This window comes from Rhea americana, unplaced genomic scaffold (assembly GCF_003343005.1).
Source record: "Rhea americana isolate MKP2758 unplaced genomic scaffold, rheAme1 scaffold_422, whole genome shotgun sequence".
Lineage (NCBI taxonomy): Eukaryota > Metazoa > Chordata > Aves > Rheiformes > Rheidae > Rhea > Rhea americana.
In genome coordinates this window covers 111,158-133,867 of record NW_028186560.1, presented here as the reverse complement: position 1 = coordinate 133,867, position 22,710 = coordinate 111,158, and the positions used below count along the sequence as shown (strand labels likewise).

The following is a 22,710-nucleotide window of genomic DNA, read 5'->3' as shown; positions in this document are numbered from 1 at the left end:
GCTTAGACAGTAGGAAAAGTACTCCAAAGACAGGTTTTGGAAAGTGCTCTCACCTTTATTTCTTCCTCTAAATGCCTCTTGAGTTCTTCAATTTGTTGGGTGAATGCCTGCTTGCCTCTTGACAGCTGAGAAATCAGAGCATCTTTCTCCTCCACCTGGCGTGAATATTCACCTGAAAAGGTCCAAATAAGTTAGAGAACCTTTTTATGACTGATTTAAAGGTGATAACCTTATTAACTAAATGCATGTGAAAAATATTTTGATTTTTTTTCTTCTATTGAATCTTTGTCAGTAATACCTATTGAGATCCTCTAAGCACTCTGGAGCATTTCATTAGAGGCAGAGAATTGCAAATATGCCCCCTTCTTTGATACCTCAGCRATCATACTGTGTATTTGCACTAAGTCCAGTATTTTCCTGAAACATCAAACTTGCAGTATGGATACCGCATGGTGCGTGTGCTGAGGTATTGCATTTCATAGACTCACAGGACTATTGAGGTTGAAAGTCACCTCTGGAGATAATCTAGTACAACCTSCTTATTCAAAGCTGGGTCAGGTAGAGGAGGTTGCCCTGGACTGTGTCCAGTTGTGTTTTGAATATCAACAAGGATAGGGACTCTACAACCTCTGTGGGCTACCTGTTCCAGTTTTTGACCGTCTTTACAGTATTTTTCTTTTCTTATTTTTAAGCAGGATTTTCTGTATTTCAGTTTGTGCCCAGTGTCTCTTGTCCTGTTATGGATGCTACTGAGAAGAGTTTGACTCCATATTCTTTACTGCCTCCCATCGTGTGTTTATACACATTGATAAAGTTCCCCTGAGTCTTCTTTTCTCTATGCTAAACAATCCCAGGTCTCTCTGTTGGAACTGGRATAGATGCTCTAACCCCTTGATCATCTTTGTGGCCCTGTGCTGTACTCACTGCAGTAGATCTATACCTCTTTTGTACTGGGGCGTTCAGTACTGGACACAGCGCTCCAGGTGTGGTCTCACCAGCAGTGCGTAGAGGGGAAGGATGACCTCTCTCAGCCTCCTGGTAACACTCTTCCTAATGCAGTCTGGSATTCTATTAATTTTTTAATTTTTTAATTWATTTATTTATTTATTTATTGCTGCAAGGGCACTGCTGGCTCATGTTCAACTTGTATTCTAGGACTCCCAGGTCTTCATGTCATCTTTTTGATCCTAGGGTTTTTTTTGGCCCCCTGTCATTTACATTGTTCTCTTAAAAAACATCAGTATCTTACCAGCCTCTGTTTGTAGCCTTGCTCTCTGAGCACTCATGTCATTAATTGTGCACTGATGCTCCTCCTCCTTTGTCTTAATCTCACTTAGCTGATCTTCCAGAGTGCGACACATCTTCTCTAGATTGGCCTATGTGTGTGAAGAACAGAATGAAAAATGCTAAATGACTGTTTGTTCAACACACAGGGTTACTGTGAACGAGAAGAAAAAGCCAATGATTTAGGAGTATGTAAGTCAAAGTCTCAGAAGACTGATATGTTTCACTATAAAACTTCAAACTCAAATTTTAATATTTGCATAATTAATTAATGTGCCTATCTAGCTCTTGAAATAGAGAAAATGAATGCTAGCATGCTGTATCATGGAGATCTTTTTTTTAATTTCTATTTGTCACTTACTGATTATGTCATTAAAGTGTTTAAAGGAGGAAAAGAACAATAGGAAGGAAAAAGAAATGGGTAGAACTGAAGTAATTYATACTTTAAAAGAAACTAAAAAATTGATAACTTCAGTATCTTTCATTATAGTATAACATTCTGATCCCAGCAATGCATGTCTTAGAGTTCTTTAGGCTAGGTGCTTCAGATATAGCTCKCACCAAAACACATCCACATAGTATWGTASTAATATTGAAATAGGTAAAAATGTTATAAAGTGTAACTTTTTATTTTAAAATGTGGTTAATTTAAATATTTTAAAATATGAATACTTCACTATGTTCAAATTGCTCTGAAGAAACATTGCAGTACCTTGGCTTTGGAGACAGACTCCATGTTACTGGCCATGTCATCAATCTCCAKCTTCAGCTCACTCTTCTCCTTCTCCAGCTTCTGCTTGACGCGCTGAAGGTTGTCTATTTGCTCCCCGAACTCCGCTGTGCTGTCCGCATGCTTCTTCCGCAGGGCAGCAGCTGTGGCTTCATGCTGCAGAGTGGCCTCCTCCAGGTCCCGRCGCATCTTCTGAAATTCTGCCTCACGCTTCTTGTTCAYCTCAATCTGAGCTGCTGTAGCTCCCCCTGCTTCTTCCAGGCGCTCACTGATCTCCTCCAGCTCCCTGGAGAGGTCCGCTCTCTGCCTTTCTGCTTTGGCCCGAGAAGCACGTTCTGCCTCAATTTCCTCCTCYAGTTCCTCAATTCGGGCCTGSRGAACATTAGGCACCATTCACACCCATGCCCTGCCCCTGCCTGACCTCTGACRGTGTGAGAGAAGGCAAGGAACAAAGACTTGCCTGCAGCTCCTTGATCTTCTTCTGTAATTGCATGCCCAGGGCTTGCTCATCCTCAATTTTGCTCTGGATCTGGCTGATTTCAAAGTCTTTCCTTTGCACAAAGCAAACCRTGTTAGTGCCCAGCGAAAAACATGTGTGCACTTGAAGAGTACAAAGGTGCCCCACAGCCACACTTACTTCTTCAGTTTCTCATCCAGCTGCTGCTTATCATTTTCCAAATCCATTGTGGATTCATGGGCCAGCTTCAGGTCTCCCTCGAGTTTCCTCTTGGCTCTCTCAAGGTCCATGCGCAGTTTCTTCTCTTGCTCCAGGGACCCTTCGAGCTAAACAGAACAAGRTCATGAGTGCTCTGCCAGCCAGGTCTACCTAAACAACTGTCCTGTTCTTGCTGAATGTATATTTGGACTTACATCGTCCACTTGCTGCTCCAGCTTGGTTTTGGCTTTGGTCAGCGTATTGACTTTGTCCTCCTCTGCCTGCAGGTCATCCAGAGTCTGCTGGTGGGCCTCTTGGAGGGCTTTCTTCTCTTTTGTCAGCTTGGCAATGTTCTCGTCCAGGGCCGCCATCTCCTCAGTGAGGTTTTTGACCTGTGAGAAAAAGGGAGCAGGGGGTAAGTAAAGGAAGTAGCTACAAACGTGCTGTACCAGCACAGCACTGATTTCTGGAGCGAGAGTGATGMGTTCTCTGCTATACCTTGTTTTCGGTGGCATGTTTTTCCTTCTCAACTTTGGCCAGYGTTAACTCCAGGTCATCAATATCTTTCTTCAGCTCTGAGCATTCGTCCTCCAGTTTCCTCTTCTTGGCTGTCAGCTCAGCATTCATCTCTTCTTCATCTTCTGCTCTCTCTGTTAGCTCCTTGATTTTAGCTTCCAACTGAATTTTGGTTTTGATCAGCTGGTCACATCTTTCCTCTGCGTCAGCCAAACCATCAGCTTCCTACACAAGATACATTTAATGTAATACTTTACACAATTCTGTTCTTATACTTGCGTCATATATTTTTTTCCTCTTGATTTTCAAAGAAGGAATTATTATTTTCAAGGTATCTTTGCAATGACAATTTTAGTTAAAACTCATTATCGTAGGAGTATCTACATGTCTTGGAATGCCTTTAATCCTTAGGTTAAAGGTATATGTATTTTTAAGTATCACATTGTAAATGCAGACCCTGAGCAGGTTTTTTTTTATGCTCTTTTGCTGTACATGTAACTCAAGAATAAATTTACTTTGAAAATAGTGCCTGAAAATAGACATGGCAGTATCTGCCTTGTATTTTTTCATCTTTTTATTAATGTTGAATTTCACTGGACTGTAGACTGACATAGAAGTTTTTGGAAATCCCTGTAAGCAGATTTTTTACAACCAAAGTCTAAAACCTAAGAGCTAAATATTCCAATATTCTGCTGAGAAATGCTTATTGCAACTATGACAAGATGATTTATTGAGCATGAACTCATCTTTAATGAAGTCTTTAGTTTATACTGCAATGTATTGCCTTAAGATCCTGTTTCAAAGGCAACCGTTGACCAGGCAGGTCTATAGTCTTTGTGGTGAATTAAAAAGTGTTTGGAAAAAAGACTGGTGTTTTATCAGTGAAATATCAATTGCCTGAATTTACAAATATCTTAAAATGCAAACTTTGAATTTGGAGAACTAACCATTATACTCCATGTAGTGTTAGTTCTTTTCCTCATGATTTTGGCAAAGAACGTATTTACCATCCCAGACAGAAGAMTTTGTATGGACTGAACAGTCAGCTGGTTTCCAATTCATCTTATCGACCTTTAAATATCTACCTGGTCACTATCTACAGCCAAACAGATCACTTTAGGCTGTCTTCATGATCAGTAAAAATGTGTTTTTAAAGTACAGTCCATTTGATTTTTGCCATGTATGATTAAAAATATTATACTGCAAGCTGTACAATTTACTGATTATTCATGCYTGATTTAAAAGCCAAAGGGATTAGCTGTCATTGTAAATTTGTTATTTTCACGTTGGCTTTTTGGTGTGATTTTCCTTCATATTTTATAATTTATATTTGTTGTATTTAAATAAATACTCTTTTGGGATCAGATGTTTCTTATTGTGATACTTGGGACTGTTTTACACAGGGGGTTATGAGTCAAAAACATTAGCAACACTTACAGCCTGCACTTGGAGCTGCAGGTCATTTTTCTCCTGCAGGAGGGACACCATTTTCTCCTCCAGCTCCTTCCTCTTTGCCTCAGACTTTGCAAGCTCTTCCTTGGTTTTCTCAAATTCTTCCTTCATGGTGGCCATTTCCTTCTCAGATTCTGCACTCTTCAGCAAGGGTTTGATCTTGAAGAACAGCTTCATCCACGGCCAGTGCTTGACGTTCATGAATGAACGAACATTGTACTGGATGCAGAAGATGGATTCCCTGAAACATTAAAACATATGTTTAACTGTATATATGAATATATATATACAGTTTTATATATAATAGTTGTACATAGTTGAACATATCATGTGTATGTGTGTGTGTGTGTACGCAGTTATGTGATTTTTTTTAAAAAGATAAGTCTAAATGGCAGATTCTATAAACTTTACCAATTTCCAAACAGAATTTCATTATCTAGGTAGTCCTAGRAGATGAAATAGGCTCACTCATATAATAAATACTAAATAAAAWCTAGGAGTTACTGAGTCAACACCTAATCAGTTCTAAGAGGGCTTAAAGCAAGTCAACGTACATTTTCACCCTTCTCAGTATGCAGATCAAACTCCATGCAATTCACTCCTACACTGAATTTTCAGCACTTTTGTACACCGTCATCAGAAACAGATCCTTTATCAGCCAAGTACAGATGGTACAATGAAGGATCCCTCAAAGAATGYGGGTTAGCTGATAGAGAGCTAATAAATGCACATAGTGGATGTAATAGCTCTGCTCTAAAAAGTTGTCCCGCTATTTTAGCAAAGCATGAAGCACCCAAAAGGGGTGACAAGCGCAATACAGCATAACATTTCAAAACTTATTAAGAAATATCTCAGCCAAACTCCGTAGTATGATGTAAAGATGGTCTCATCTCACTTTTATGGCTAAAGAAAAGGAACACCTCCAGAGGACAATTTGGTCCATTTCATGACTGTTATCCAAGARAATAAGGATATACTTCTGTTTTAGAAGTATGTATTTCTCCCCTTTGACTATAATGGCAGTTTAACTAAGAGTAGGTATCTGATTTTTGGACATATATGAAAAATTTAGCCATTTACRGAATATAGCAAAAAGTAGCACAAAAGGAGATATAAATTGAAGATTGCCGTATTTTTTCCTAAAACAGGGTTTTATACTCCTTTTCCTAGCGCCAGTTTATACTCCCAAACACACATATACTGATAAACTAACTGGTAAACTAAATTAATGAGAAATAAATGGAAGTTCAGAGAGAAGTGGCTCAGCTTCATTTTTGTTCATGTCTTTGGTGAGTGATGAGGATTGTCTCAACAGGTCAAATACTGTAAATATCAACCTTCTCTCCATCATCTTCTTGAACTCCGCTCTCATCAGGTACCCCCTACAAATGGCTTGAGTACGAGTGATGAGCTGTGCCAGCTTGTCATCTCTCATCTCCTCCAGGAGTCCCAGTAGCCCAGCTTTGAAGAACACCTTGAGAAAGAGAATATTGCAACACACCACTGTCAGGTGGCATAAAGCACAGCAGATACAGAGTATTTCAGTCAAGGAGTGTTTGTACCTTGGTGTGACCAAATTTATACTGAGTGTGGTCCACATCGATAGAGCCAAGGAGCTTCTCAGAAGCTTTCTTGCTGTCAATGAACTGTCCCTCTGGGATAGCACTTGCATTAAGCACCTTGTACCTATGGGAAGAAGTAGAATATGAACAGATTTCTGAAAGCTCAATCAAACCTGCAACCAGCTGATGCCATTTTTAACATTTTCTGCAGAAGGATCAAGAGCTGAAGAGGTGCATAGCCTGAATTCTCTTCCACTGTTTAGAGATGACATTTTCATGRGTAAACATATTTTTAGGAAAAGCTTTTCACTTTCTTAGTTCAGCAATTCTTGACACAGARTGGAGACTGATCTCCAGGGATAATAGCTGGTATATTTTGCACACCCCATTAGCTAATATCTTATCTTCGAATGAGAGCTCTATGAGCAAGAATAGAAAGTGGGAATGAGAAGCAATTCTTCATCCAAAATAGTGCCAGGGTATAGCACTGGAGCATTTTTCAGGYGATTTTCATAATACAACATATAAGAATAAACAAATTTTGTGATTTCCACTTTCTAGTCCCTCTCATGATGATAAGTTCTCCATTATGGTCTAGATTCATTCTCCATAACATTGGGAACTAAGGTGAGAAGCTTAGACTCCCAGCCTTCCCCAGTAGAGGCTGACTTAGACTTCTTTAATTCCACAGACAGAAGCATCACTGATTGAGTTCTATGATAAGCACAGGGTTWTGTCATCCCTGTGGTGATGTCAACTTTTGGATGGCAAAGTTAGATAACTAATTTTAAGCTAGACAAGTGTATTTCAGGATAGTTAATTAAAAGAGGACTTATATCATACTAAATGATGAATCAAGAACAGAAATAATTTATTGCCCTCTGAAAATACCTGTTCTTCTCATTAGCTAGAGGAAGAAGCTGGAAGACTAACTTGAACAACTGGCTTTTGCATACCTAAGGACAGGTACAATAAACCCCTTCCACAGTAAYTAAAATCATTAGGAAATGCAAATTATTCAGCAAGGTTATGATGGAGGGTGGAAAAGTGGAATCTGACCTTTGTTTAAAGTCTGCATAGAGGATTCTGCTGGGAAATCCTTTCCTGCAAATTCTGATCCCTTCCAGCACACCATTACATCGCAGCTGGTGCAGCACCAGTTCATGCTCCATGGCCCCTAATGAATGACACCATGAGCTGATACTTCCTTGTAGTGCACAGAGAAGAACAGATTCCTCACGGTAAGAGAYCTCTGAACTTGAACATCTTACCAGGTGTTTTTGTTTCATTGGGAATGAGGCATCGCACAAAATGGGGGTGTGTACTTCGCAGATTGCTCATCAACTTGTTTAAATTTTCCTGTAAGAGCAAGAGCAAAGATTTATGTTTAAAAATATTACATTTGTGATCTCATTATTAGATGGAGTAAAACCACTGCAATAAGATCATGCAAACTTCTGGCCAGTTCTGAAATTCAGATAAAGTAATACTTTGAATGATTCAATGGGAATTCTTCTTTATTAAGAAGCACAACCCCTTGTCCTTTCTCAAAATAGTGGCTTTGTATACTAAATCAAGCAGAATTGATTGATCTGTACTGAGTTTTCTCTCTTCCCTCCCCTCCCCAATTTAGTACAATTTATAAAGATGAATCTACAGTACCCGGAAAAGAGCTGACACAGTCTGGAAAGAAGAACCCTTCTTCTTGCTGCCCTTCTTGCCACTGCCGCCACTCTCTGAGCAATTATGATTTTTTAAAAAGAAATGAAAAAATACAGAGTTAGAATTTGAAGAACCTTGTGTATTCATCTTATAAAAATGTAATAGTAAGATAAAAATTTGTRAATGCCTGCATATTTACTAACAGGAGTAAACGGGAGAGATTTGTTTTTTAAGATAAAATCTTATGATTTTAAGCTGAAGTTGAGAAAATGCAAACRGGAATTAAAATGCAACTTTTTCATACTAAAGATAATTAAGAAATTAAATAACTCACTAAAGAGTGAAGCCAATGCATCAACATCATTGTATTACACATTAGTTTTGTAAATTTAACAGCATGTTGCTGGGTTTGATAGCCTTCCCTTGTGTATTTAGTAGGAAAGCCCCTCATTGTAAAAATCATTTGGTGATGCCAGGAAGCCTATGTTAATACTGTATTCCATTTTCAAAACCTACACATCTATAAAGGTGTCAAGAGAAAAGTAATATCTTTTATTAGACTGAGAGACTGAGTTTCAAAAAGTAGACGTGGTTCTGGGCTCACACACCTTGCATTATGCATATTCAGAAATTTTTTCTGTATAAAAAGCATGTTTTCCACATATTTTTAAATCACTGTGGTTAAGCAATACCATGAAAATTATTTTTTGAGAACATACATCCTACAATTTAGAGTATTATTGCAAGAGTTCATTGCTGTAAATTATAGTAAAACTGATTTCAAATAAATCACCTGTTTCTGCCCCACCAACAGAGGCAAAGAGTAAGGCAAGTGTCTTCAGAGATGATTTCTGGTACAGCCCCACAACAGTTTCATTCAGGGGGTCCTTGTTCTTCTCAAGCCAGCCAGTGATGTTGTAGTCCACTGTGCCAGCATAGTGCACCAGGGAGAAGTGGGCTTCAACCTTGCCTTTGGAAGGCTTGGGCTTCTGGAAGTTGTTGGACTTGCCCAGATGCTGGTCATAGAGCTTGTTCTTGAAAGAGGTGTCAGTTGCCTTGGGGAACATGCATTCCTCTTCCAGGATGGAGAAGATGCCCATGGGCTAGAAGAAATAGCAGCACAGAAATGAAGAGGAAGAAAAAGAGGAAATGAGAGGGAAAGATAATGCATATGTGAGAGATATGGAAGATAAATAAAGATTCTACAAAAAACGCTCTTCAAAATGTGTCCTCTTCTATTTTTCCAGAAAGGACATTTTGTTAGTGAATATGCCATCAGTTATATGAAACTAAGYTCATGCATCAGTTTCATCATTTTAATATAATAAAGGTACAGCATGTAGATATTCACTGCATATAAGCTAGTTGAAGCTGGAAAATAAAGTGAATGAAATCAGTAGCATATAGATATAAAGAAGAAACAGTTCAGAGTTCTGAAATGCTACTTCTTGGAAACAAGATAGAACAATTCTTTAAACAACATTAAATCAGAAGTTTCTCAGTGCATTAGTTCACTCAGCATCCATTAATAAAACCCATGCATTTCAGTATGAACTTTAACACAGATTTATTATTGGGACTAAGACTGAAATTTTTGTCCCCATGAATCAGATGCACTCTTTAGAATCCCATAGGCAGTGATATAGGTCAAAGGGCTGACCTCCTCCTAACAAGAGGCACATGAAAATGTACACAAACTGCCTAGAGGCCCAGAAAAAATCATGCAGTGTACTGCATCAGGTGTTAGTGCCACACATTAGAATGGTCAAATTTTGAGCATGGAAAAAAAATCGTTTTAAAACTAAAGAATTATTAAGCATTTAGGGCCCAGGAACCTTCTCAATGAGCTCAATACAGGCAGCCAGGTCCATCCCAAAGTCAATGAACTCCCAATCAATTCCTTCCTTCTTGTACTCCTCCTGCTCSAGTACAAACATGTGGTGGTTGAARAACTGTTGCAGTTTCTCATTGGTGAAGTTGATGCACAGYTGCTCCAGGCTGTTGAACTGCAGAATACAAGGAGATAGACTTACCTGCAAAGTTCTGTTCCATGAACACTTTGCATCTTCTAGTTGGTTTTACTTTCAACTTGTTAAGTGCTCTGGGATTGAGATCCTGAATTTYTAGTCATAGTGCTGTCCAGGTAACTGGGATATTCTGTCCTCTAATATAGCTACACTTTCAGATCAAGACTTTCCAACATATTTTTAAACTTTGAAACAGCTGCAGAGCTTAGTCCAAGAGGTTAGTYATGACAGCTGGTCTGCTTGGATTTGTGTGCACTACCAATCTAGTCCCTAACACTCGGATGAAATCTAGCCTCAGCATTAATGAAATCTTCCTTCAAGATGACATTTTTTCATTTCCTCAAAATCAATTTTTTTACACACTAGTTGTTAAACAATCTATCACCACTTTTTAACAAAATTTTCATTTCTGTGTGCCCCAACAGAAATCTGTAAAATCTGCCATACTTGTGGCTTAATAAATATGAGAATCAAAAGAAGCAGTGMCATTACTACAGAAATGTCAGGATTATTCAGTAAATAATAAGAAYCATAATGCTAACAATAAATATTTCAGTCTTTTAGTGCCCCTTTGAAGAAACTTGTGTGAAGATCCTGCTCTTACATCAAAGATTTCAAATCCAGCAATGTCCAGAACACCAATGAAGTACTGTCTGGGCTGCTTGGTATCCAGCTGTTGGTTGATACGAACAACCATCCACAAGAACATCTTCTCAAAGACAGATTTTGCCAGGGCACCCACTGAATTGTATACCTAAACCAAAGGGAATAGTTATCATATAGAGCAAAAAAGGAAGTACAAAGGGTTTAATTCAAACTGTGTGCGTTTTCTGTCACCACTTATCTCTTACCTGCTGCACAGTTTGACCTTTGGTCACATATTCGTTCCCRACCTTGACTCGTGGGTAGCACAGGGCCTTGAGCAGGTCAGCTGAGTTCAGACCCATCAGGTAAGCAGCCTTGTCAGCAACTAAGCTCACAAACACACAGCAGGATCAAGTGTTAGCTCCCCAATTGAAATATCTTGCAGTAATTCAGAATGTTGCTCTAGAAGTCACATACGCTTTAAGTTAGATACTAATAAATTTATGTACTTCTTCTTGATTTACTGATTTTTTTCATTTGATTTGAGATGATTTGTAAACGTAACAGTTCTTCCAAAATGTCTTCAAAATGAGCGTGCAAATTTTGAAAAATAAACAAGTAGTTRAACAGACAAAATAGAACTCTAGTTTGATTTGCCATTTTCATGTCTCTTTGCMAAGTCACAATTTCTGAACAAACAGAAAAGGAAAACTGTTAGTAGCAAAATACACTGTGCTGATTGAAGTCAGTGAAACCATACTGTCATTGGAGTGAAAGGAAGATTATGGCAAAAGTATGAACAAGCTATCTCATATCAGTTTCATACTAGGACCATGTTCTCGGTATGGGTAAAGTTCACAGAAATAGGAGCCATGCACAAGATAGAAATATACTTTATGAAATGTGAAAAAGGGAAGGAGAAGAGGAAGGGAAAGTGAGGTGAGAGAGGGAAGGGGAGAGGGAGGAATAGCTGACAGGGGGATCTCTAGTACTGAGTAAGTACAACTGCTAGACTACTGATTGCACTCTGTCCTCACTTCCCGTTTTGACACCTGTTTCTTCTTACAGCAAAGATATGGAGAGCAGATCATGGAGAGTACTGTTTACAGAGCTCTTTTATGTGAGAGGACCAAATCTCATTAAAAGGTATATATGTGTACACATATATATRTATATATGTATATATATATACACACACACACAGATGCTGATTTTGAGGTGCTGTGTGTCTGTATATATTTATTGCTAGAGAAAACAAGGAATGAAACAAGAATAGAATTGGAACTTCTACTTTGTTTCACTCGTGTAGAGTTTGCTTATTTATTTGTTTTTTAATAATTAAATTATCCACTAATTCTATTTACTATACTCTTCTCCCAGAATTCTTTCCTTTGGCTGTGTTCATGCAACGATATAGTTCAGAGTATACAAACATGAAAATGCATGGAGAAAATGGATGACTATCTGATTCATTTAAGATGGAGAAGGAGTATGCTCAGGGCTAGGAGAGGAAGGATCAGGGATCAGAGCCCACAGTATTTCATCATTTCTTCACCAGAAGAATGATCTATAGGATACAACAGCTGTCAATATAATACTGATCACTTTTACCATTACTTTTCTCTAGCCCATAAGCTCCTACTAGGCAGAAGTGAGGATTCAGGCCACAGTTCTTCCTTATACTATAGTGAGTTCAGCTGCGTATTCTGTGAGTACCTTCAGTGCCATCCGGCTCTGCCTGCTCCTCTCGTTGTTTCTGCTTAAATTTCAGGTTTCCATAGTGCATGACAGCCCCTGTCAGCTTGTAAATGGCCACCTTTTCATCAGGAGTGAAACCCAGGATGTCGATGGCACTCTGGCAAAGGAATCCACGAAGTAAAGTCATGTGATAAAATATTGTGGTATGAATATAATGATTTTTATCTTTCATCATTTGTGATTTTTACTCTTTCTGTGAATTCCTTCATATTACTTACATCYGTGGCCATCAGCTCCTCCTGGTCATCAATACTGGGAACAGTAATCTCACCTTGACTTACATATGGGAAATCATATGGATTGGTTGTAATCAGAAGCATTTCTGAAAACAAATGAAAGGACATCCATGAGCTCTGTTTAACTGAATATGAAAGGATTCATTCTTATATGTTTCTCAACATTCAGGATTATGAATTTTTTCCTACCAATCAGCTCTGGCTTCTTGTTGGACATGATTTGATAAAATATGTGGTAGCTTCTTTCCGCCTTGAGCTGGAAAGTGACTCTGGACTTCTCCAGMAGATCTTGCAAGGAAGAGAGAATAGTTAGGTACAACAGTGCACCAGGGAAGGAATATGGGAAGGAATATAAGCAGTCAAGAAAGACCTCTTACATGTTTCAATATCAGCAGAAGCCAGTTTTCCTGTGGCACCAAAATGGATTCTGATGAATTTACCCTTTAAGAGGGGGGAAAAAATGATGATGATATCTAGAATTGATTTTGCTGTGTTTTCTGTTTTAGAAACACCTCTGGGCATTTCCAAACAGGTTTTCAAATTCACAGTAGTGTATTTTGTTAACTTCCATTGCAGGAATGCAATTTTGCATTTGTAAAAAAACCACCATATATATTCTTACTAAAAAAAACTCACAAAGCGTGAGGARTTGTCATTCCTCACAGTCTTGGCATTTCCAAAAGCTTCCAGCAGTGGGTTGGCACTGATGATTTGATCCTCAAGCGTCCCCTAAGATAGAAATCCCATTGTAATGATATAGCTTGTAAATGAAGCTGACAGCTGTTGTTGCTGCTGTCCCTAGGAACTCACCTGCATTTTTCCTGCCTGCTGTGGCTGTTCCTCCTTCTTCTTCTCCCCACTAGCTGCAATTGTTGCAAAGTACTGGATGACACGCTTTGTGTTCACAGTCTTCCCGGCACCRGATTCTCCACTGTGAAGCCAGAGAGAGAAGCAGAGAGYGTATGGTCAGGCAGCAGGTCTGGCACAGAGCAATCCATCAAAAATCTGAGCAGGCAATGTACATACGTGATCAGGACTGACTGATTCTCACGATCTATGATAGAGACAGAACAAAAGACACTGTTAGCAGTTGTCCTGAGTAACACTGAGCTGACTGAAAATAGTGTTGAGTGTTTTTCAGAAAGTCTTAACACTGACTCCCAGAAAAAGTTACCCAATTCCAGCTGCACCCTTATAGGTCCCAGCAATAATAAACATAAGCTCAAATGGATGCACAGAAGTACAGATGCACATGGTCCTCAGACCAAGTTTGTATCCAGATGTCCTTCACCCAATTCTCTTCAGAAAATCTAATGGAACTACCTACTCATCTGCAAAATATAGGGTTAAATGGAAATATTAAAGTCYCATCAGTTAATTATGTGACTCAAACACTGTTCCTTCAGTGAAGGAGTGTAGAATTTAGTACAGTAAAGTGTAAATAATGTGCAATACTGAGTCCATGTGTCTTTCAGGTTCATTTTGGCTCATACAACTATGGTGTCCTTAGCTTTGCCACATCCCCCAGTAAGAAGAGTCTGGGCTTTTTTGTTTTGGTTGCAGTGAAGGATACCAAGCACTCACCAGTTAACATGAACTGATAGGCGTTGTCAGAGATGGAGAAGATGTGGGGAGGGGCCTCCTGGCGCTTTTTGCCTCGGTAGGCCAACACCACCTCCGGGTTGTACACTGGCAGCCACTTGTAGGGGTTGACAGTGACACAGAAGAGACCCGAGTAGGTCTGTGAGGAAAAGAGACAGAACGTTGGCTTCCACTTGCAGCAGTTCTTCCCAGCTGCTTGCAGGAAGACTGCTGCTGGTACTTACGTAGATCATCCAGGCTGCATAACGCTCTTTGAGGTTATACAGCACAGCAGGTTCATGGAGGTGGGTCATCATGGCCATGTCCTCAATTTTATCATATTTGGGAGGGTTCATGGAGAAGACCTGATCTTCCTTCACAGTCAGAGTCTGCCAAGGAAAAGGGAGATCCAAAAGTGTCAGCTAAAAGCCCTGAGTAGGATTAAATTATATTGTCAAGTCTTGGTTTTTGTACTCACTTCTCCGCCTTCAGTCTTGACAGTGACCTTTCCTCCTTCTTTRCTCTGGATTTTGCTTTTCACATARGATTCCTTAGCATGTACCACAAAGACTGATGATTTGGCATCAAAAGGTCTGTTCTGGGCYTCAATTCTCTCCTTTTCWGACTTTCGGAGGTAAGGMGCTGCCTCCCCAAAGATGGCCATCTCAGCATCTGTAGACATGGCTGCAATTTAACTGGGAGTAATGCAGCAAGTATCTGTGAAGGTAGAAAATATATTACAGTAGTGCATGATAGAAATATACTCACACAGAACAGTAGATTTCCAGTGTTCTCTGGTATATGTATAAATTGATTGAAGTGATTCTTTCCTTCATTCTTCTGCATGCTAATTCAGAGTTCTGTTGTTTAATTTTCATTCTTTTTTTTTTCTTTTTAATATATTCAGGTCTCTAGGTGCACTGGACTATTGCATTTTCAGATGAATATTCTCCAAATTTTTTCATTTGTTGAATTAACAGGATAAGCAGATYCTTTCCAAGATTCCAAACACTACTTTCACTAGACTTTCACTAGACATATCTCAGTACATTAGATATGTAGAGACTTAAAACTGTTAGTACTTCTCATTGAAGATATTTTCTCAGGATAAAATTGTCCAAATTGTCAAATTTTTCAATTATTCTATAGACCCACCTGCTAACAAACATTATTGATATTCTCTGCTTTGATTGCTTCATAACATAGACTGGGTAATTTTTCATTCATTCATTCCTTTTTCAAAGCAGAAACTCTGTTTATTATTTCCAGTCTATAAAATCTTAGTTGAAAAGTTTCATGCAGTGGTGAAGCCACTATAATTCAGGTATATTGTTCCAAAGTTAACACTGTTTCAAAATTTTTCAAATTTCTATTTTTATCTACATTCATCATCTATCTTTTGGATTTTGAGTTGCATTTCTGAATAGATTAAAAATGCCATTTGCATGAGATATTTGCAACCATGGAGGAAAGTTCGATGAAGTTTAACTATTTTGTTAGTTCTTCCTCGAGAAACTGACTTCTTCACTTTCATTGAGTAGAAGATATTTTTAACTYTGAATAATTCTTTAAGGTCTTTTCTGAACCCATTCCTGTTTATCAACCTCCTTATTGAAGTATGACCAGCCTAACAGAAATACTATTACAGTACCACAATACTTCTGTGGTAATGCTTGTTCCACACTATTTCACCATTTATATGTGAAAAATTTGTTTTGTCCTCTTATCCAGCAAAGTCTGAGTTCATAACAGACTCTTGTGTTATCAACTCTAGCTCATTTTAAAAGTCACAGGCTTGCTAGATGAAATCTCCTGTTATCAGCATGACTGATGGTTTTGTTTCTATCTATAATATCTTTCACTTAATTATGTTAAAATGTATTAGTTGAATGAGATCATTTTACAAACTGATTAGAAAAGTTTTTAAAATGTAACCAATCTTCCTCCAGCAGATGTARCATTGCCTATGCTGTTTCACATTCTTTTTGCAAAGTAGATTCCTATAGAAATATACAGAAGTCTTACATTAGCAAAGCTATCTGTCAACTTACATTGCCTTTTTGTTAAAAAATAACAAGTATAAAACCCTGCATTTCACAAAAGGAAACCGATTTGGATTCTTGATATTGCCATTTTAAAGGATTTGATGACTATATTCTCTTAGCAGTTTTATGTGATTTTTTTTTCTGAAATCAGTGTCACACTAACTCATATCCGCTTCTTCAAAGCATATTATCTTCCTTAAATACGGTAGCTTGTTGACATTTAATAATTGAGAAATATTTAATTGCCCAAATATTAGACAAAATTAATATGAACAGATAATAAATATGGACAAGAAAAAATGGATAATTGTTTAGTTCAAGAATAGATTTCATCTATGGACAAGTAATTAGAAATTGAGATTTTCTTCTCAGGACTATTCTTCCTAAGCTTATAACTTAATATCTGGAAATGTAGGAAATCCTGGTGGGAGAATCCTGGGGAAAATGTAGAAGTCAGTACTTCTAAGATCAGAATCTTTGAGAATCTTGCCTCTGATGGGCAATCCATTTCAAATATTGTACTGCATTTATACAGTGGACATAAATATAAGGGATATAGGAATTGTCAACACACCTGTGTAGCAATCCTACTGTAGAGCATCTCTCTCTGTCCCTATAAAATGAATAAATTGGGATCTTACCTTTTGTGAGACCAGATGAACAGCTTGCAGACTGGAAGCTGGTCAGTACTGTAAGATAGAATTAGGAACTTCCTTATTACTGCTGCACAGAATTCCATAGAAAAAAACATAGACTGAAAACATAGATGCCTTGAAAGCAGACTGAAAATCCCAACTGGTGCTGGCAGTCCCCCATGGAATGAATGCAGTGGTACTTGTGGAATGCAGGGCCAGTTGCCCTCCATCCCCCACCACCCAGTCTAAAGCCTCTAACACTCTTACCTTAGAGAATTCTGAGGAAGGACAAGGCACACTGATCTCAGGAGATTTTTATAGGATCTGATCTGCATACGTAGCAGTTGCCTCCTCCTTCTTAGGTCAAAACATTTTTGGCAATCTCAGCTCCTAGCAGAATTCCCATTCATATTAGAAGTGAATTGGATATAATTAGACATAACAGGTTTGTGAATCAATCTCCTATAAATAATTTGACAAGAGAAGATGGGAAGAGAGGAAAACAGGAGGTTGTGCTAAAGGTGATGAAAGGGGCTGCATGGACACTGTAATCTATGGGATGCTGACTTGGGTAGAGAAAGAGAGGATAATCCAGTGTATTGTCACAACGAATATGTGGGAATAAAGAGGTGAAAGAGGAAGCTACTGTGTGGCTACAAATGCTCTGAATCTGCAATGCAGGAAGGCATTAGGGGTCCCACTGACGAGCAGGTTTGTTATCAGAGGAAGGGAATCCCAATACAGGAGGAAGCATCCAAGCAGAAACAGAAATTACAGGCATGAGAATCAAGGGATGATTTGAATGACTAAGCAGCAGAAAGGATTGAGGATAAATTAAGAGAAGTGAGATGGGTGAGTCTATAGACACTGACAAGATATGATACTAGGATTAAGGAGGAGGAAGTAAATAGGGTTGTGATTCCAAAGGGTAACAGCAGGTCACAATGGACACGAAGACCAAGAAAAGTGTAAAGTGAGAAAAACAAGTCCAGAGTTGGAGATATAAGCCCTTAAGACTGAAGTCACACAGTTAGATCCTGGAAGAAAGGCTCAGGAAGCCACCCTCGTTGTGTTTGGGGCTGAAGGTTTTTAAGAACAGCACGAACAGAGCTGTGGAGCTGTTGTACTAAAGTTAGACACACATGCCACTGAACGCAAGAGACGTTCTGTCCTAACGTAACAAAGTGGTTCAGAACTACTTTGTGCAGGACAGGTGTGCTAGATGCTGACATAGGGGAAAGAGTGAATAAGAGGAAAGCAACAGCCTTGTCCTGTTCTGATCTGGAAAAGAGAGGGGCAAGCATTGTAACAAGAAGGTGAACCCCACACTAGTATGTAGAGAAGGCCATTTCTGTTGTGCTGATCCCTAGGATGCCCTACCACAGAGGTTATCAAGGGAGTTACTCACAGTTCCTGCAATAGCACAGGTAGGGGAGAGGAGGGGGGGGCAGTGGAGCCCTCTAATTAATTTTGAAACACTTTCACACCTATGCAGACCTTGATTTTGTTTCTTTCCTATATAGCACACTGTCCGTCCCCCGCCCTTCCCCCCCCACCAGCACCACCTGCTGGGCCCCACTCCCTCTTAGTGTCACCTACTCAGAGGTCCGGATAGAAAGTGAGGAAATTCCTTCCTCCTCTTCTCTCAGCTGACTGTGTCTCTGTGATGGCACAATAATCCTGGGGGTGGGAAGGAAATTGCAGAGGTCAACCTCACATTTGCAGTAAATCTGTACTGCAGAAAAAAAGACTGAAGCCTACGGTTTAACCCTAACGGCCAAATTCTCAGCTGAGTATAAAACACCACTTCTTCCCTGTCTTTAATGAAATTACACTGCCTGAGAATCAGAATCTGCTGTGAAAGTTCAGATAATTCATTGACTCTGAATGTTGCCTCATTTCCCTGGTGCATGCACTTTTGACCTGGATTAAAACTAGCTACAAACAAAAGAAAAACAAGTTTCAGCACACATAGGTTTCTCACAGCTGCATATGATGATACCAGAATAAAGCTGACAGCTTGTTAAAAGTGTTCATTTGTAATATCTTTTTCAAATAGAAAAAGAAAAATATCTACCTTTTTCAAGCCTCAAAATGACATATGAGGAATACTTTTTCAAGATATTTTTTAAAATTACATTGAAATTGAAAATTTTCACACCTTGCAAAATTCTTTTGTTTTTTTCTTTGCTTTTGTTTGCATTTCTTTTTGCTAGTCAGTATAGCAGAATGCAAAATGACTATTGGTTTTCTATCTATATTTTCTCTTGATTCTGCGTTTCCCTTTTTACCAGTCTAAGAGAAGCAAGTTTTCCTAATTTTGGAAAACTGTGTAGTAGCCAAAGAAAGCCTGAAACTATGACTTTCTGGGTTGGAAAACTTTAGAAAAGATCCAGGCAAATGAAAGCTGGAGGTCAAGAAGAAAAAGTATGTGTTTCTATGTGTATATGTTTGCGCTTCTAGGCAATTAAATCTTGTATATGATTAATTTTTGTTACCTTTGGTGGTAAAAGGAAAAAAAGGGAAAAGTCAAAGTTTAAGAATTTTAATTGTGGCAGTTTTTTAAAAAACATTTTTTTCCTCCTCCAAAATGTCAGGAAATCTTTCACTTTAAATGAAAAACAGTTTCATTTTAACCAGGCAGAACAAAAACAGCTATGACTTTCCAAAGCCTTTCAAAAAAGGCAGTTTGGCATTTTTCTGCGTTTTCCTAGGAATTCTTCTAGAGCCTCCCCATCTCCACCAAATACACTTCAACCTCCTTCCATACTACCTCTAGAGATATAGCCCTCCTAGCATATACATGCACTCCCCATTTTTTCAAATCCTTCATCAAAAGCAGCCCTTCACTCCACAACAAACTGTATGTAGACATGTGCAGCATCTACCGCTGAGCTAGATGCCCAAGATCCCCTTATTGCTGATGGAGCTCCAGGCAATGGAGTTCCAAAAAACATTTCCTTCCTTCTAATAATGCTGTCTGTATTGTGAGTTTAGACACTCAGCCCATTCCTCTGCATATTCACTTAGTCATAAAGATGCCTAAATGCAGACATTTGAGTCTGGAATTGAATCACTCTCACAAGTCTCAACTCAAAACCTAGTACCATACATCTATCCACCACTGAAATCTCCATTTTTCTGTGGCCAGTTCATGCTTATACTGCCACCTCCTTCATTCTGAGAGCACTCACTCTGTCACAGTCACTGGTGCTGGAATTGCTACACTTCTACTTAAGAAAGGGAAGGCAGAAGTTGCCCAAGCACAGCAGCACCTACAAATCCTTCTAGAGAGACAATGGTGAAATGGGAACCCTAAGCAGCCTCTCTCACTAGCTCTCAAACTTGTTGAAAGATGGTGGCTTCTTTCTGAAAAAGAAACTATTTCAGGCCATCAYAAAGGACAAATTTTGCTTATTAAGAATAATTGYGGAAACTATGAAAAYGTATTTTTTTTCTTCTGTATTATAACTAGTTCAGACTTTATCTTTCTAGCAGGTTTGGCTTGGATTAGCAAGGCTGCTTTTCAAGAAGTCAGCAAAGAAAGATTGTAATCCCTGATGAATGTCAGAAGGAGAGCAATTTCAGGCAATCACTGGTGAACATTCACTCAACAAAGTACAGCAAACTGAAAGGGCAAAAAGACTATCTTTGTTGTACATTCCAAGAAATTAATAAATGCATATAAAGAATAAAATACTTTATTTCCCCTTTTAGGCATACTCCAGAAGTTATCTGGATTTCTATTCTAATATTTCTATGCCACTGATGCTTTCATATCTTTTCTTTGCACCACTGTGCAACCTCACCCCTGAGGGGTCTGCACTCTGCAGAGGATTGCASTAGGCAGCGCCTGGAACTAGGCAAGAGCTGGAGGGAGACTCCAGGTGTGAGATATTGGGGACAGGGCAGAGCACAGAGGTGAAAGGTCCTAAGAAATTACTGAGACAGGAAAAGGCACTATCAGAAGCCCCAAAAGAGCTGAATAGACCAAATAAAGGAAGTTTAAAACCAGCTCATAGCTGGCACTTGCTAGTTTACCTCCTTTCACACTTCCCCCGGCAGGGTCCCCTGTTCTTGAGAGCTACCCAGGGTGATGGTCAGCTCCCAAAAGGAAAAGAGCATGTGGGGCCATCACTGTTGCCGCTGAAGGGACCAACATCCTGCCCCTCCTGCTGTGGTCAGCACTCTGGCAGGCTTAGGGGAGGAACCCTAAGGTTGATCATGAACTACCACTACTTAAATGGTCTGAGAAGTGTCTCTTCCTACCTCCAGTTGTCTTCTACTCCCAAAATCTTATTTGTATGTTTTATTAAGAAGATTTAGCATTTGAAAATGTTTTTTACAGTACTTAGGATTTGGAGGACTAGAAAGATATGCAAAAAGGACACACAAAGGTCAGTTAGGAGCTGACAATTCTAATGGGATGGCCAAAGATGCTTAACACTTGCTTAAAATAAACAGCAAGCTTGAGGTAGCTGTTAAAGCTTGTTGCATATGCCAGAAATACCAGCCAAGCCAATCTCTCACTCTTTCTTTGGGGCTCGGCAAAAACAAATTTATCTACCAGTAACAGGAATCCCCCTACAGAAAAACAGCTTCACTTCTAATTTACYGAAGCCCTGAGACACACTGAATCCCACACCCCAAGCCATCCCATTTCCTTAATAAACTGTGCTCAGCAGTTACCCATCTTAAACAATAAATTGTTATACTTTATCTTACATTTGCATTCAACTTGTAGATATTGAACGTTCAGTTCAGCTCAAAATGAAATATTATCTTAGGGGCTAACAAACTATTCTTAGGAAACTAGAAGAGCCTAGTATATTGAAGATGACATTGGTCAGGCAAAAGAATTAGCCTGTGAGTAGAAATGGAAGGGAGAAGGGGGAGAAAGAGGAGAAGGAGAGAATGAATTAAATCAGGAACAAAGGCCTGGATGAAAAGAGTAGAGAGAAGGCAGATTTTCAACAAACTTTAGAAAGGTAAATGGGAGGGAGAGAAGAAAGGAAAGGAAAGGAAAGGATAGGATAGGGAGGAAAGGATGGAAGGAAAGGATATATGGGGTTATATAACTATGACAGGACACACAGTGGATTGATAAGAGGCTTCTACTAGTCACATATTCCCGTTAAAACAAAACCAGTCATAATAGTCAGCATTATGCTGGCTTGCAGCTGCCCTTTCCCTCAGTAAACACTATAGACACTATTAAGAAATAACATTATTTCTTAATATTAAAAGTTGCATCTCTAATGAACAAAACTCCATCACCTTTTGAATGGAGCTGGTTAGTGTAAGTTCAAGTGGAATTTCTGTTGTTCACAGAATTCTTAGTTCTACAGTGTGCTCAGGAGGCTGTAGCCCCCCCCTTTTTTTTGGCATGAATAAGCTAGTTTTAGAACTGTGGCTTCTACTCACTCTCCTCCTCTGTGAGTTGGCAACCAGTTTGTGCAATGAAATAAAATAGTTTCAGAGAAAGAGACTATCCGTGACTATCTCATGTGGTTGGTTGGATTGCTTCTTTGTGGTTGAAAAGTTGAAGTTCAGTGTCCTGAATCAAAGCAGGAATATGAGCTTCTCAGATCCTTGAGATAGTAACATTTTATCAAAAAAAATGCATTAATTGAAAAAAATTGATTAGCTGCAGGAATCCTCTCACCTTTTTTTCTTTTTTTTTTTTGAGTAAGACCTAGTCAAAATAACTTGAAAGAATATAGTCTTAGTTTATCAAAGACAAGTGTTTTCTTCCTGTAAGTTGAATAGAAAAGACGTTTAATGATTGTTGTTCTTGATATGATTTTTTTTCTGAATGTAAAGGTAAAAATGTATTGCTGTTCGCTACACTTGACTGTGAACATGTAGTGCGTACATGTACTCAGCAATAATAAAGTGTTAGAATAAATAAGTGAAACATGATAACCACTTGCTTATTCTGCACTGTACTATCTTTATTAACTAGACATAAATAATAATTAC

At 38.8% G+C, this 22,710-nt stretch overlaps 1 protein-coding gene across 1 annotated transcript in view; it reads right to left on the bottom strand.

Annotated features, from left to right (window-relative positions):
• Positions 1–17,012, bottom strand: part of LOC146590042 (myosin-1B-like) — a 22,549-nt gene extending 5,537 nt beyond the window's left edge. Inside the window, 29 exon segments of the mRNA XM_085315222.1 lie at positions 32–172; positions 1,250–1,376; positions 1,997–2,386; positions 2,475–2,565; positions 2,652–2,797; positions 2,885–3,061; positions 3,168–3,410; positions 4,623–4,878; positions 5,975–6,111; positions 6,200–6,323; positions 7,259–7,376; positions 7,471–7,558; positions 7,862–7,935; positions 8,655–8,964; positions 9,697–9,867; positions 10,493–10,642; positions 10,740–10,858; positions 12,190–12,328; positions 12,450–12,553; positions 12,657–12,755; positions 12,845–12,908; positions 13,104–13,196; positions 13,278–13,398; positions 13,494–13,521; positions 14,052–14,208; positions 14,294–14,437; positions 14,527–14,765; positions 16,735–16,782; positions 16,996–17,012. Of these exon segments, the coding sequence (XP_085171348.1) occupies positions 32–172; positions 1,250–1,376; positions 1,997–2,386; positions 2,475–2,565; positions 2,652–2,797; positions 2,885–3,061; positions 3,168–3,410; positions 4,623–4,878; positions 5,975–6,111; positions 6,200–6,323; positions 7,259–7,376; positions 7,471–7,558; positions 7,862–7,935; positions 8,655–8,964; positions 9,697–9,867; positions 10,493–10,642; positions 10,740–10,858; positions 12,190–12,328; positions 12,450–12,553; positions 12,657–12,755; positions 12,845–12,908; positions 13,104–13,196; positions 13,278–13,398; positions 13,494–13,521; positions 14,052–14,208; positions 14,294–14,437; positions 14,527–14,730 (4,015 nt within the window). The 5' untranslated portion in view covers positions 14,731–14,765; positions 16,735–16,782; positions 16,996–17,012.
• Positions 17,013–22,710: the final 5,698 nt, after the last annotated feature.